Source organism: Balaenoptera borealis (assembly GCF_965194805.1).
Source record: "Balaenoptera borealis genome assembly, chromosome: 6".
NCBI lineage: Eukaryota > Metazoa > Chordata > Mammalia > Artiodactyla > Balaenopteridae > Balaenoptera > Balaenoptera borealis.
Genome location: NC_138863.1, coordinates 73,074,468 through 73,089,565, shown reverse-complemented (window position 1 = coordinate 73,089,565; position 15,098 = coordinate 73,074,468). Strand labels below are relative to the sequence as shown.

At 45.7% G+C, this 15,098-nt stretch overlaps 1 protein-coding gene and 1 pseudogene across 27 annotated transcripts in view; one reads left to right on the top strand and one right to left on the bottom strand.

Moving 5' to 3' along the window:
- LOC309630263 (heterogeneous nuclear ribonucleoprotein R pseudogene) overlaps nt 1-15,098 on the bottom strand; it is a 499,447-nt pseudogene that overhangs the window by 213,188 nt on the left and 271,161 nt on the right. The window lies entirely within an intron of this gene.
- Nucleotides 1-15,098, top strand: part of PKP4 (plakophilin 4) — a 246,574-nt gene that overhangs the window by 223,953 nt on the left and 7,523 nt on the right. For 25 of the 26 annotated variants that reach the window (XM_082395257.1, XM_082395256.1, XM_082395254.1 and 22 more), the window contains 6 exons: nt 3,707-3,824; nt 5,334-5,525; nt 5,730-5,903; nt 8,978-9,128; nt 12,735-12,930; nt 14,980-15,064. In XM_082395257.1, coding sequence (XP_082251383.1) covers nt 3,707-3,824; nt 5,334-5,525; nt 5,730-5,903; nt 8,978-9,128; nt 12,735-12,930; nt 14,980-15,064 — 916 coding nt within the window. The remainder of the gene's footprint in view (nt 1-3,706; nt 3,825-5,333; nt 5,526-5,729; nt 5,904-8,977; nt 9,129-12,734; nt 12,931-14,979; nt 15,065-15,098) is intronic. The other variant, XM_082395241.1, reaches the window with a different exon arrangement.

Sequence of the window (15,098 nt, the reverse complement as noted above, 5' to 3'; positions counted from 1 at the left end):
CATTGGGTTTGAGTTTTATAAATAATGAAAATGAGCCCAAATACTCTTTTCAGTCATTATCTTTAGCATTTAAAATCCATAAAGCCTCCTTTGACTGTACACGGTACTGCTCACTATTTGCCATTAACTCTCATCAGCTCAATTTCCACCCAGTTTCCCAGGCTTACTGGGAACTTGAAACAGAAACCTTGGGGCAGAGTGGCCTGGTGACAACAAGAGTGGGCTCTGGCTTCAGACAGACTGACTTCCTGTCCCGTCCTGAGCCTCAGTTTCCTCATCTTTACAACAGGGGTAATAATAACATCTCAGAGTTGTGAAGACTCAGTTTGTATAAAATGCTTCGTGTAGTGTCTAACACACAGTGAGCGCTATTTACCATTTAAGCTAAGATGTCTGAGCATCTCTACACCAGAGCTTGAGGTGGGGGGAGGGGGAGGGAGGGGCCTGGGCTTCTGCTCTGAAGCCTTCCGCTATTGTGATGGGTAACTGGGGCAGGGGAGCGGGCGACAAGAGTCAGGCTCCTAGAAGACAGGCCAGTTCCCTGACTCAGATTCCTGCATCACAGAGCGGGTCACATGGCCTCTACTGCTGATCTGTGGGGCAGCGTCTCATCTCCCTGTACCTGGCTCGGGGGAGGCCGTGAGCCCTCAGCTAGCCTGCCAGGCTTCAGGGCTCCTCTCTCCACCCTTCCTCCGCCCAAGGACAGGACGCATGCTCAGGTTCCCCCAGTGGTTCAGGGCTGTTAACAGTTGGTGAATGCCTTCTGTGTAAATTCGGTGATGGACAAAACAGAGTACGTCGCGGCTCGGATAGAACCAAGTTCTATTGATGAAGACAGGTAAATAAATAAACAATAAAATAACAACAGATGCCATTTAAAAAATAGGGTGATGTAAGAGTTACTAGTTGGTTACTTTGATGGTCAGGCGGTGGTCTCTCATAGGAGGTGAAGTTTAAGTCTACTCGGAAATACCACGAGGGGCTGCTCGTGAGGGTGGGGGAGGGGGAGGAGAGGAGGACACACTCGAGACAAAGGGAACAGGGAGTGTAAAGGCTCTGGGGCAGGAAGGGGCTTGAGGCTGGAGCTTAATGGGCAAGGTGCAGAGTGAAACCAGTTACGTCGGATTTTTTTAGATCAGAGCAAGGAGTGCACTACGTGCCAAGTGTCATGGGGAAACATCAGAGGGTCTACTCACAAAAGTAGGGATGGATTCTGGCTGTGATGGGGGCAGCAGTGGGGGCAGGAAGGCAGATGAGGAGGGTGACAAAGGCCAGGCACCAGAGAGAGGTTGGCAGAGCGGAGTGTGTTGTGGAGGGAGAGGCTGACGAGGTTTGCTCATGGACTGAATATGAGGGGCGAGGAAAAGGGAGGAAGTAAGGACAGCGCCTAGATCTTTGGCTGGATCAGCTGGGAGCACGGAAGTGCTGCTGATGAGGTCAGGCAGAGGGGCGGAGGAAGGGTGGAGAGAGGAGCCCTGAGGGTTTTGGCTGGCCCACTCTGAGATGTCTAATTAGCTATCCATGTGGGTAAATGTAACGTCTGGACAAGCGAGTCTGGAGTTCTAGAGAGGGGTTGGGCTAAAGATAAAAACTGGGGAGTCACGGGTCCATAGGTTGTATTAAATCCAAGGAGCCGAAGGAGGCCGCCCAGGAGAGCACAAAGATAAAGATAAGAAGCGACCAAAGTAGCCCTGGGCATTCCAGAGGGACCCGCAGGCAGAAGAGGCTGAGAAGGGAAGACAGCAAGATGAGAGGAAAACCAGAGGGATACCGGATCCCCGTTAGAGGAACAGAAGAGGTTAGCTGTTGAGAGCTACTGAGAGGTAACCCTGGATAAGAACAGTAGAGGGACTTTAGATATGCAATGCTCATAATTAATTTATATTTTCTACTTTTATTTTCTCTTAAACCACTGTAGCAGGAAGCCTCTAAGATGGACGCAAAAACTCTTGCCTGCTAGTGTTACGCCCACGTGTATTCCCCTTTCATTGAGTGAAATCCTTCAAATAAAGAGTAATTCTGAAGTTATAGATGCCACTTCTGAGATTATGTTACAAAGAGGCTGGCCTGTGTCTTGCTCACTCTCTCTCTTGTTGCCTCATTCTGAGCGAAAGCTAGCTGCCATGTTGTGAGCTTTCCCAGGTAGAAACCCCCATGGCAGGAACTGACGTCTGGCAAACAGTGAGAAGGTGAGGACTGCCATAGTCACGTGAATGGACTTGAAAGTGGATTCTCTGAGGACTGGGAACAGCCACTTGTGTGAACTTGGAAGTAGATCCTTCCATAGTTGAGCCTTCAGATAACTATAACCCCAGATAACAGCTTGATTATAGCCTTATGGGAGACTCCAACCCAGAGGCACCCAGCTAAGAAGCACCTGAATGCTGGACCCAGAGAAACGATATTACAACAAGTATTTATTTTTTGAGCTGTTAAATATTGGGGTAATTTGTTATACAGCAATATATAACTAATATAATCATGAATTAAAGAATGTATTCTAATATCTCAAATAAGTGGGGCAGATGAATTTATATGATTTCTAATTTTATTTAATTTTAGTTAGGGAATATATTTTGTGTAATATTGATTGAAGATTCTTTTACGTTCTAGTAGCTGGTCAGTATTGATATAGGATTGATAATATTTAATATGGAATTGAAGATAATAAGTGTTTTCTCTTTGTATGGGACAGATATGCAGCTTATTTTTTTGTTTATTCCCATGGCTGATATTCAGCTGATTCAGACTTTGTACTTCAAACTGATTGTTAAAGTCTAACATCTCTTCTACTTTGTTGACACCTTCACATGATTCATCAGTGCCTTTGTTACTTTGGCTATTAAATATTTTTTAGTAACAAACAAAAAGAACAGTAGAGGGATCATGGGTGATAGTATCTCTGGCCTCAGAAAAACAAAGGTGAAAAGAAAAGTCATTCCCGATCCCCCTTATCTAGTCTAAGTTTTGCAAAATCTCAGAGTTAGCCTAGAACCCTTGTTAATGGCACATAAAATAGAGCCTTATAATTTGGTATCGATTCACGAAGTTGAACTGATAGCACAAATTTCCATATGGCTGAGACCTAAAACAATTTTCAGGGTTTTTAATAATTAAAAAGATGAGAAAAATTGTGGCATGAGCAAGTGTTCCTATTTAACTTGAAATGTTTATACAAGAAATATGTTTCCTCTGTTTGTTCAGGAAGCATTTATGACCACCTACTACATGCAAAACATTTTAATAGGTGCAGGGACTGCAAAGACCTTACGACCTAACAAGGGGGTAAAGGATGTCTAAAAACAGCCACCGTGCGTGGCTAGCAAACATCCTTTTACGTGGTGGGCACTTCCTAACTGCTTCGTATGTAGCAGCCCATCTCTTCCTTACAGCAACCTTACGAGGCAGTTACTGTTATTCCCCCTTTCTTACGTATGAGGAAACTGAAGATAAGCCCCAAAATAATTATTTTAGGAGGTTAGAAGGTGGCCTGTCACAAGAGAGATACAAAGTTCAAGCGCCCCTGCTCCCTTCTATTTGTGTGGCTAATGGGGGGCTGGCTATTATTGTGAGCTCCCTCGAGATTAAAATGCAGGCTCCAAATGCCTCTTCGGACCAGATCTACGTGCTGCCGTGTCACCCGTTCTCAGATCATTAAGGTAAGGCTCCGCAGCTAACGAGCTCCCCCGTGTCTCTGCCTGTCTAGGAATCTCAGCTCCGCGGGGGAGGAAGCGCGGAAGCAGATGCGATCCTGTGAGGGGCTGGTGGACTCGCTGTTGTACGTGATCCATACGTGTGTGAGCACATCCGACTACGACAGCAAGGTCAGTGCCCGCCTGGCCGAGAACGCCGCGGTGGCAGAGGACAGCAGCTGCCGACCGCCGCTGTCCGCGTGCCATTGACTCTCTCTGGAATTCTTGACCCTCTCCTCCTTGTTAGGCTGCGCTCCAGATCCAAGGGAGACTGTCTCAAAGTAAATAAATAAAGGGAGACTGTCTCTAAAAATTACAAGTTAACAGGGACATGAGAACCTAAGAAAATAGCCTTAGAACCATGAAAACTGAGTGACTCCATGTGGCGAAGGATCTGCCAGGGTCCAGACCTTCTCTGTGGTTTCTCCTGGGCTCATCGTCAAGGTGATTGCCCCACTGCTCTTTCCTCCAGTTCCGTATCCCCTGCCGCTACAGTCAAATCCATCTGGATCTAAGTATCTACTGAATAAAAGTTCCTGGTCCAGGCACTGGAATACCCCCAACCCCTCTGCCCTTCTTGCCTCGGTACCAACTCTGGATGCCCCTTTCTACATGCGGGTTGCAGTCTTTCACCCACTCCCTCTGTTGCCAGCATGTCCCCCTTATCCTCCCCTCCTATTTCCTCCATCCCGGCCCTCTCACAAGGAATTCTGCTCATCATTTTTCAGCTGTGATGCCATCCAGGGTCTGCCCCAGCATCAGGGGCCAGGGAAGGTGGGGAGAAACAGGAAGCAGGGACTAAAAGTGTCAGGAGTCCCAAGGCAGGCCGGGCACTTGTTGTTCAGGATGGGCTGGACGAAGAGGGGCCACAAACAGGCCTGGGGTCGTAAACAGGGGTCTAAGAGGGAAAAGAAGAATGAGTGGTAGGATTGGGAGGGAGCTAGAGGAGAAACTCAGAGGGACAGCCAAGTTTTTATTTGAGCTTCAACTGAACCAAAAGATCTGCGGATGAAATTGAGAGGAATAAGCAAGTTAGAAGGAGAGCTCACTAGGCAAAACTGAACTTGGTTTTAGACACACTTAGTTGAAGCGAGTTGGCCTCCCAATTAGAGGTGTGATAACAGACTTTGAGGAACAGAAGACCATGTGCAGAAGGCAAAACATCAGCAGAGATCGTGGAACTTTCCACAGAGGGAGGGGGGAGGTGGGAGATGGAAAGAGACGACAGAGATGGCGCTTGCGGGGTGGGGCTGTGCCCGAGGTGGAGGCTGGTAGCACCCGCTGTCACGATGAGGATTCCCAGTGGCGGGGGGGGGGAGGTCTGGTAACTTGGGCGCATCTCTGCCACTGCGGCAGCCCTGAAGCAGAACCCTGGGCTTTTTCTTCTCCGGAGTCTCGCACATTTCACTCAGCAGGCAGTCAGATCGTCAGCTGCACTGCGGATGGCTCTGCACTCTGTCACTGGGTGTCCTGCCAACAGTCTGGAATCACCATTCTGACCTTAGACTGTTGCACTTCCCATAAAGTGAAAAGCAGTTCTTTCATGTTCTACATTTCTTTACTATCACTGGTGCTCAGTGCAGAAACACTTTGCACTAATGTGCCACGGTGGTTTTAATCCTACACTGTGTTGGGTTTCAGACCGTGGAGAACTGCGTGTGCACGCTGAGGAACCTGTCGTATCGGCTGGAGCTGGAGGTGCCCCAGGCCCGGCCGCTGGGGCTGAACGAATTGGATGACCTACTCGGAAAAGAGTCTCCCAGCAAAGACTCGGAGCCAAGCTGCTGGGGGAAGAAGAAGAAGAAGAAAAAGAGAACACCACAAGAGGATCAAGTTAGCATTTTACTTGACATGAAACTCTAAAGTTTCGTTTCCTCTGGGAGTGAGAAATCACATATTTGGCAAGAAAAAATTTTTTTCTCATGATGCAGTTTTTCTGCTTAGCTCTAGCTGAGTCTAGCAGAAAGGAACGTTTTCAGGTGTTGGATACTGTGTTCACATGTTTGCTTCCACTAATGCGTGCTCTTTGTCTTTCAGTGGGATGGAGTTGGTCCTATCCCAGGACTGTCGAAGTCCCCCAAAGGGGTTGAGATGCTGTGGCATCCGTCAGTGGTAAAACCATATCTGACTCTTCTAGCAGAAAGTTCCAACCCGGCCACCTTGGAAGGCTCTGCTGGATCTCTCCAGAACCTCTCTGCTGGAAACTGGAAGGTAGGATGTCTTCTATCTGTGGCACACTTCTTGCAGTCGGATCAGCAATGATTATGGAAAGGGACACGGTTTATAGAGTTTGGTAAAGGGGGGGGAGGGAAACAGCTGGGAGGCAGCAGTCGGCTCTGGGGATCCAAGGATGAATATGACGTAGCCCTTCCCCAGGAGAAGCTGAAGGCTGGCGAGAAAAACAGACACATGGAGACAGTACAGTGTAGACCCCATGGGATACGTGTGCAGCGGGGTCTTGGAAGAGGATATCTAACCCAGCCTGGCAGGTGAGGGAAAGGCAAGGGAAGAGGGGAGCCAGAACGTAGGGAAGGGGTCCTGGAAGGGTGGTGCTGCCCAAATGGAACCTTTAAGAATGAGTAGAATTAAGCCAGCAGAGTTGAGGTCGGGGTGTAGAGGGAACCATCCAGATAAAAGGACAACAGGGGAAGGGCCTCACAGTGAGGATGCCGTGGGTGGAGGCTACAGGCCGGTTGCCAGGACGTGGGGGGTGGGACGAGGAGTGCCCCCGTGGAGCTGGGCCTCGTGACCAGGCCTGACGGCCAAGCTTCAGGAGCTGGGACCCGACCTTCAGACCAGAGGGGCCACTGAAAGGGTTTAAGCAGACCAACGACACAGACAGGCTGATGTGGACACTGTTGGATCCCGTCTGCAGCAGCGCAGAAGGCGAATTTGAAGTAGAGGACAGTCGAGGCTGGGATTCAGTAGGGGAGTCTGGTGAGAGATGCCGAGGGCCTGAATTAGAGGTGAGGCTGGGCCGCCATTCCTCTCTCAGACACTTATGGAACATACACATGGCAAAGTTTCCACCTGCACTAATACGTGTGTGACTTCTTTAGGAAAACTGAAGGTGATTTCTACTGTTACCACTATAAGCAAGTTATCAAAACTTTTTAAATGTCATCTAAGAACTTCCCAGACAATCCTTATTTGAAACATTTCAACCTCTAGAAATTTCCTAACAAGTATATTTTAGTAGAATTACTATAATGCTTGTTTTTGACTACTTCCTCCATCACCCCCTCCCCAAATGAAAATTGGCCATCGTTTTTTCCGTGAGAGTGAAAAGCATTGCTAGGCCTAGGTAAGGTTTGTTTCATGCGGCCAGCTGCTCTAATGAATATATACAGATAATTACGGCCTAGTGCTAAGACACCGTGGCTGTGTTGTTATTGTTCTTGATATGTGTGTAACTGAGTCACTTTGCTGTACAGCAGAGGTTGGCACAGCACTGGAAATCAACTATAGATCAATAAAAGTGAATAAATAAATAAATTTAAAAAAAATTAAAAGTGCTAATAGCTTAGCATCTAAGTGCTGGCTCTGGAGCCAGACCCCTTGGCTTTGAATCCTCCCCCACCCCCCTTACTAGCTGGGGGCCTCAGATCTCTCTGTCCTCAGTTTCATCATCTGTAAAATGGAAATAATACCTACTTAATTTGGTGGTTTTAAGGATTAAATGAGATAATAAATGTGGAGGACCTAGGAGAGGGCCTAGCACATAAGTATCAAAAATATTTATGTTGGTGACTCAGTGTTCACCTCCAGCTTCTTATGACCTGAGAATCATTTGATGATAATAAGAAAAAAGACAATAATTAAAATAGATACGATTTGAGTTGTAGAATTTTATTTTCTGGGATCTTTAGTGAATAAACGTTAAATGGCAAGGTCATTTAAAATATAAACATTATATGGAAGTGATTTCAAAAGTGTCTAAAATAGTAAATCAAAGTATTGGCCCTCATTAAGAAAACAAGATAATCATGGCCACAGATGTGATCAAGTCAGAAGCTATCTGGGAGTGGTGATGGCTGTAGTGCTCTGGAAGGGAGGTGCCCAGGGCTGGGCTGAGCCAGTTGGTCTCCACGCGAGACAGGTGTTGGTTCTGTCCTTGCAGGTTTCAGAGAGAGAAGTTGCCAAAGCTGCCCAAGTCCTTTACCTGATAGCAAGTCATGTATTCTATTTTCCTTGCAGATATCATTTGATTTGGAAAATAAGAGTATTGATTTCATCTGAAGAAAGCTAATAGGATCTTTGAAATGCATCTTTTCCTTTTATTTGTGTTATTAGAATAATCTATTCTGTTGGTATTAAGGAAACTGAGTAGTCAGTCACATATTTTCATGTTCAAAATAATACAAAGGGCTGGCAGATCTGTGTCCTCGTGTCTTGACCACAGCAGGAAAGTATTAGATGTTTTATGAGCAACATTTTTCAATTATCCTAAATTTTGAAAGACAATTTGCATTGGTAAAAATGTCAGTGAAAACTCAAAACAAGATTAAAGACCCATTTTCAGATGTTACTTTTTTTGTTTATTTGTTTCCTTGATGACTTAGTGTTCATTCCCAATTCATACGGTGCCCAAACTGACTCACCGTACAGACTTGCCTCTTAATCACAAAAGAAGTTCTTGACTGTGGATTAAAAAAAAATAGCAGCAGCAGCTAACTAATCTTGAATGGTAAAGCATTTTGCGCACAAAAATACTTACTTCTTCACCAGTGTGTATGAATTACAATGCTCAGTGTTCCTGGAGAATTCCTTTTCTTCTGAGGCAAAGGATTTTTTTCCAAGCAATTTCCTTGAAAGGTTACTAAACTGTAAATATTGTTGCAGAGAATACAGGAGAGAAATGACTTGATGGAAACAGGTTCTCCTTTAATGTGCAATGACCAGTTACCCTCTCTGCCATCCTATTTATAGCCTCTGGACCTGGCCTGGGGCCAACTGCAGAGAAGACACGCCATCCGTCCTTAATCATGTTTATGTAGCTGAAGTAGAAAGTAATCACTGCCTTCTCTTTTCTACCCAAAAATATCTGCCAGATGGTGGCTTGAGGTTTTCAGGCTTTGGGATTTCTTTTTTAAATCAGTCATCCTAGCTTATCTTTCTCCCAGACTGGTTTTCTCTTGACTGGCATCACAGATTTAATCTCCAGTTGGAAAGAAAACATTTAATCTATTAGTTTATCTTTTGGAAACATCTTTTTTTTAGGCAACAGTAACATCTGAGAGTTGAACTCTGTTTTATATTACTTATTACCTTGTTTTATTTCCTAGTTTGCAGCGTACATCCGAGCAGCCGTCCGCAAGGAAAAAGGGCTCCCCATCCTTGTAGAACTTCTGAGAATGGATAATGATAGAGTTGTTTCTTCTGTGGCGACTGCCTTGAGGAATATGGCCCTAGATGTTCGCAACAAGGAGCTCATAGGTATGTTCTGGTGACCAGGTGAGCTATAAAGAGAGAAACAACAACGTTTATAAAACTCTTCTTTTGATTTATAAAAATATGACATTTAAAATGATTAGCAACTCAGTCCTAGTCCCTGGTGTCTTGGCATATTTGGTACCCGTGTGTGTCTGTCCTTTCTGACCATTCCTTTTCAGCAAGAGGCAGGCTCATTAATTAAACACTGGATCACGAAGGTAAATTTTCAGAAGAGCTAGCAATTTCAGTCATACATTATAAAACTGCTTGGTAGATTTGGTGTATCTATTTCCCCAGAGAGTCATTTCTTGAAGAACAAAAAAGGTTTAATTCTCCCTCTTCTGATTTTTGAGACATATCTGCTAATTCTCCAATACTACCGTGTTCTAAATTAAAAAAAAGAAATCACATGAATGTTTTCTAGCTTTTCCCTCTCACATCTGTGTAAATGCTCACCTTAAAACAGAGGCACTGTTCCAAGGCCTGACCCCAGGGCAGGGTCAGGATGAGGATAAGGCAAGTGAGGCACATAGGGTGCAAAATTTTAGGAGGCATTCACCCTTGGGTCCATCCAGATGTCGGGTTGGCGCTTGCATGAACTTGAGAATGAGTGCCTCTTCAAAGCTGTGCACCCACGGCAGCTTTAGCTTGCTTGCCTCCAGGGCACAGCCACATCCCAAGCAGAGTGTGGGGAGAAGAAGAGATCAGAGACCCTCCAGTGGACCTCAGGTTAAACCCTGGATGTGCTGCTCACTGGCTGTGTAACCTGGAGTGCCCTGTATGCAGCCCATGTGGGCTCCATTCCTTCATCTAAATGGAAAACTCTTCCTTGGTTCCCATCTCTGAAGGGGAGCTGCCCGTGCCTGCTCTCCTCACCGTGGGCTTGCTGTCAAAATGCTCCTTGTAAACCTCCCAGCTCCATGCCAGTCCTACAGCTGATGACAGGTCAGGGGAGAAGGAGGGAAAATTTGACAAGATCTTATGTGGATTAGTGAATATATATTGAACTCATATTAAAATACACCTGCCATGATAGAGCAAGACAAAGATGGAGAGAGAAAAGGAGCAAGGACAGCAATGTTTACCTCAGAGAGTGGCTGTGAGGAGTCACCATGGCCCCTCACACAGTGCCTGGTAGACAAGCTATTTTCACTTATTGCCTGGATTAACCTGCTCTTAAAACACTGTTTCTTTGGGCCAAATTGTACCCCCTGGAGAGGAAAGGAGCCTTTTCCATGCCCTGTTCATAGTCTGGCTCATGCCTGATTCCAATAGATGTGTTATAGCTCCAAATCCCACATTTCCCTGAGAGAAATCCTTTAGGTCCCTAAAGATTTTTTTTTTTTTTAATTTATTTTTGGCTGTGTTGGGTCTTCGTTTCTGTACGAGGGCTTTCTCCAGTTTTGGCAAGCGGGGGCCACTCTTCATCGCGGTGCGCGGGCCTCTCACTATCGCGGCCTCTCTTGTTGCGGGGCACAGGCTCCAGACGCGCAGGCTCAGTAGTTGTGGCTCACGGGCCCAGTTGCTCCGCGGCATGTGGGATCTTCCCAGACCAGGGCTCGAACCCGTGTCCCCTGCATTGGCAGGCGGATTCTCAACCACTGCGCCACCAGGGAAGCCCCCTAAAGATATTTTTTAAGTTATTTCTGTTACATCTATATTATTTGAATTTCTTATAAGAGACCCATATACTTTGGGAGTTCTTAATGCTAAAAAACAGTGTTGGCCACACACACCTTGTGGCCTATCACTCCACAAATGGGAGGAGAGAGATGGGAGAGCAGAGGGTGCACAGCCAGCTCCATGAGTGCGAAGACCTTGGGGAAGAACGAATGTATATTCAGGGGCCTGGCCTTCTCTCGGGGCATCCCTGTGTTTTCTGTGAATGTCCTCACCCCCTTTTAAACGTTCACGCATGTTTTCTCTCTCCACTGATGAGCATTATTTTACCCAGCTGGAGTACTCTTGAGCTGTTTCAGGAGTCACTTTTTCTTGTTTCCCCATGAGGATCCCTTCCTTCCTGTGTGGTCTGAGCCCCTCCCATATTCAGTATTTGACTCTGATTTACCCAGCACTTCTGTTCCTAAGACCCATACCCTTCTCTGACCTCTTCACTCTCTCCTCACATCCATCACGAGCACTAGCCATGGACTTTCTCTCCAGAGCTGTTTTTTACGAGGAAACAAAGTTTTGTCAGTTCACAAAAGTTGCTGAATACTCAGCTGAGTCTGACCAAGCCAGCTGTCTGGGCTGCAGGCTCTGAAGGAACCGCTAGGGTCACTCACAGACTGAGTGACTGGCCTTCTCCCAAGCCTCCAGAGTACAATTTAAAATTGTGCCGTAGCAAAATGACGAATTACATGTCGTGGACCTTTTGGTCATTCGTGAGTATTCAGAATCACCAGTGCTAACTTATCATCTGTTCTTAAAAACCACATTTATCTTCTGGCTTTTACAGTGTCATCACTGCTTTTCCACTCTTCCTAACAATGTTCTCTGTGAGTATGCCCGAGTCTTCCCTTTGACGTGCTGTAAATTATGCAGCGTGTACTCAGGCCCTGTCTTCTCCTGCTAACCATTGTATATAAATAGGTCTTCAATAAAAACCCCATTTAGCATCCACTCAGTTATTAGCATAGGGAGAAAAGCTAAGAAAATATTTACTTGAGCTTTAGTCAATTTCTTTTGTCTGCAGTGCAGTTATTCCCGTTTGTCAGTCAGTAATTGAAATGGAAAAAGCTTGAGATAATCTCTTTTTGGAGAAGAGTAAGGGAAATTGAGGATCTGTACGGAAATGCCTCAGTAGCGAAGGGACACCCCAGCCTTGTCCTATCGGGAACTTTATTATTGTATTACTCCTGGGACGTAACATGCCCATAATCTTCATACCAGAATTATACTTCTATCTTCTTTAAAAGAAACGAGCATGTTATTACTGATGTCAGACCAACTGATATAAACCCTCAACTTGATAAAAATGTGGAATGAATTGGGAGATTGGGATTGACATATATATACCAATATGTATAAAATAGATAACTAATAAGAACCTGCTGTATAAAAAAATAAGATAAAATTCAAAAATTTTGAAAAAAAAATGTGTAACTGTACCCAGTTCACATGTTGAGATCTAGAAAGATTTCATGAAAAGTATTGTTTGGCAGCCTTACTTGGTCCAGCTTAAAACTTATTCAAAGAAAAGCTTTAAGAGGAAGTTGTAATTCCTATATAATGCATAGGAATTGAATGGAGAATAAAATTTACTATCATAATTCCTTTATTCTTGCTGTTAATGAAAATAGTGGAACTAAAGCAACTTGATTGTTATACCCAGTTTTACACCCTGATTTACATTTTCTTTCAGCAATTTGCAGTAAGGTTTTATAAACCAATCATTTCCTTGAGTGGCACGGCCAGAGATGTTAACCTGCCCCTTACAGTTAAAATGTTTGTCATTTCCTTCTCTACCATGGATTTTTTCTTTCCTGTTATTGTCTCTTTTGAGGTTTTGTTTTCAAGAGACTGCACAGTCACAACCTTTCAATGACAACAATAACAAAAACCGGGTCCCTTCCAAAAGTGGAATGAGCTCTCTTTTGCCTCGGGCAGGTAAATACGCCATGCGAGACCTGGTCAACCGGCTCCCGGGTGGCGCCAGCCCCAGCGTGCTGTCGGATGAGACTGTGGCAGCCATCTGCTGCGCCCTGCATGAGGTCACCAGCAAGAACATGGAGAACGCCAAGGCCCTGGCTGACTCGGGGGGCATAGAAAAGCTGGTGAACATAACCAAGGGCAGAGGAGACAGGCAAGTCTGCTGCAAGGAGACGCCAGCGCCAGGCCCTCATTCCTTGTGACAAGGGCCTTGGTTGAGGATACATTGCTTATTGGGAAGGATTTATTTCTGCACTTCTCACGTGCCAGTAAGCTAAGCAGTTTCCAGCAGTTAAAACCTGTTTTGCTGGGAGAGGTATCTGTGGTCATGTGGCCCCTTTTCTGCTCTTTATTTTCTTGGAGCATCCCTCACCCCTACCGTCGTTCCTGTCCCTAAAGCCACATTTGGCCGTTCTGACTCCTGGAAGAATCAGACATTTCATGAGGAGGAAAACCTGGGGCCCCATCGCCCTTGGACCTCTGGCTCTGCTCCAGGCTCCAGGGCCTGTTCTGTGAAAACATCTTAAATTCTCAGTTCTGGGATTATTTCCTCCCAGAAGGTCCTAAAATCACCACGTGCAGCAGAGCCAGAGCCTGCTGTATGGTCTCAGGATGTGCCCTGGGCTTGGATCATACCTCGCTTGTGGGTGACACCCAAGTGATGAAGCAGCAGAAGTAGGGATTAGAGGATTGGTGGCAAAAATTGAAGGTTTCTTGTCACGGAGCTATAGCGGTGACTGTGAATTTGCCTTAGCATCAGATCAGAGACTCCTTCAAGGAAGCGGGAAGTGTAGGGCTGCTTGTCCCATTCTCGATACAACAGGACAGTCGCCTCCCCGATCAGTAGTAAAATGGCCCGCCCGTCTCCCCACTCTCCTCCTGCACGCGGCAGTGGCTTCCCCGGGGTTATTTACGACCCCCTCTGGCATCTGACGGCCCCCGGAGCGGGCGCCTTGTCTTTTCATTCACTGCTGCATCCTCGGTATCTAGAACAAAGACTGGCCCATACTAGTAAACATTTATTAATTGGCTGAGTGTCAGTACTAGAATTCACACTATGTATACTTTTGAAGAATAATGTAGCAAATCATATTCTCACCCCGCAGAAACCACAGCTACCAACATTATTCATATTTCCTTTCAGCCCTTTTTTCTTAGGTATCTTTTTTTATCTCATTAGTAATAAGTGCACACATACTCATTTTTATTTCAAAGGAAACGAAACATTACAGATAAAGCTAAGGCCCTGTTCCACTAACTCCCCCTCCCACTCCCTTCCCCTCTCCTGTAAGAGTAACCGAAATCACATTTAGTGCTCTTAAAATTTTGTGAGATAGCCTTTATCCGTGAAAGGCATAAGAACAGGCTGGAGAAATGCTGAACCAGTGCCAAAATCTTTGTATATTGAAAAAAAAAAAAGTCTAATTTTTTTTTTTTTTTTCAAAACAAGAGATTCAGAAAACCTGGATCAAATCAAGTTGTCTTGTGAACATACACTTACTTTCCTTTTGATTCACTCACCAAGCATCTATCTCTTGCCCACCTGCCACGTGCTACAGCAGTGAGCAGTTCACACCTGCCCACAGGTAGCTTACATTCCATGGGTGGAACAGACAAGGTACCAGTGGAATGAGCAGCGCCTGCGGATGGTGCTGAGTGAAGGGCAAATAATAAAATCGGGGACAGTGATAGGGCATGCCCGGGTGAGGAGGGGGTGTCACAATTTCAGACACACTGGTCAGGAAGGCCTCAGGGAGAGGGGAGGTAATAACTGACCTTATTTTCCAAATCAAACACTAGAGCACACAGACACATCTGTTTACAAAGAGGTACAAATGACAAGAAAGCAGTGAACGTGTTTTATATGAAGGCCTAATGATGGGGGGGTAACTTAAGTTAACTTGTGAGGGTCCTCAGACACTTGAGATGTGTGGTCATGGTCAGAAGTCGTGGGCTCCTCCCGACCACAGCTTCTGACCACAGAGCCAAGTGCCTGTGAGCCTCTCTTTGGTCCTTGTCACCTCTGGCCAGCCCTGAACTTGACTGACTCCCAGGTACACCTGATTCCTTGGTGGTGGTTTCTAGCAGCAGCCTCCTTGCCCCCTGGCCCTTGGAGTGATGGCCTCTTGGCCATTGCTTTGCTGCCAGAGTCTCTTCAAGTGGAGCCGCCCACATTCATTAACATCCCCACTCTCTCCCCTAGATCATCTCTGAAAGTGGTGAAGGCAGCAGCCCAGGTCTTGAATACGTTATGGCAATATCGGGACCTTCGGAGCATTTATAAAAAGGTAACTTACAAGAATAGCTCTGTCATAATTAGCA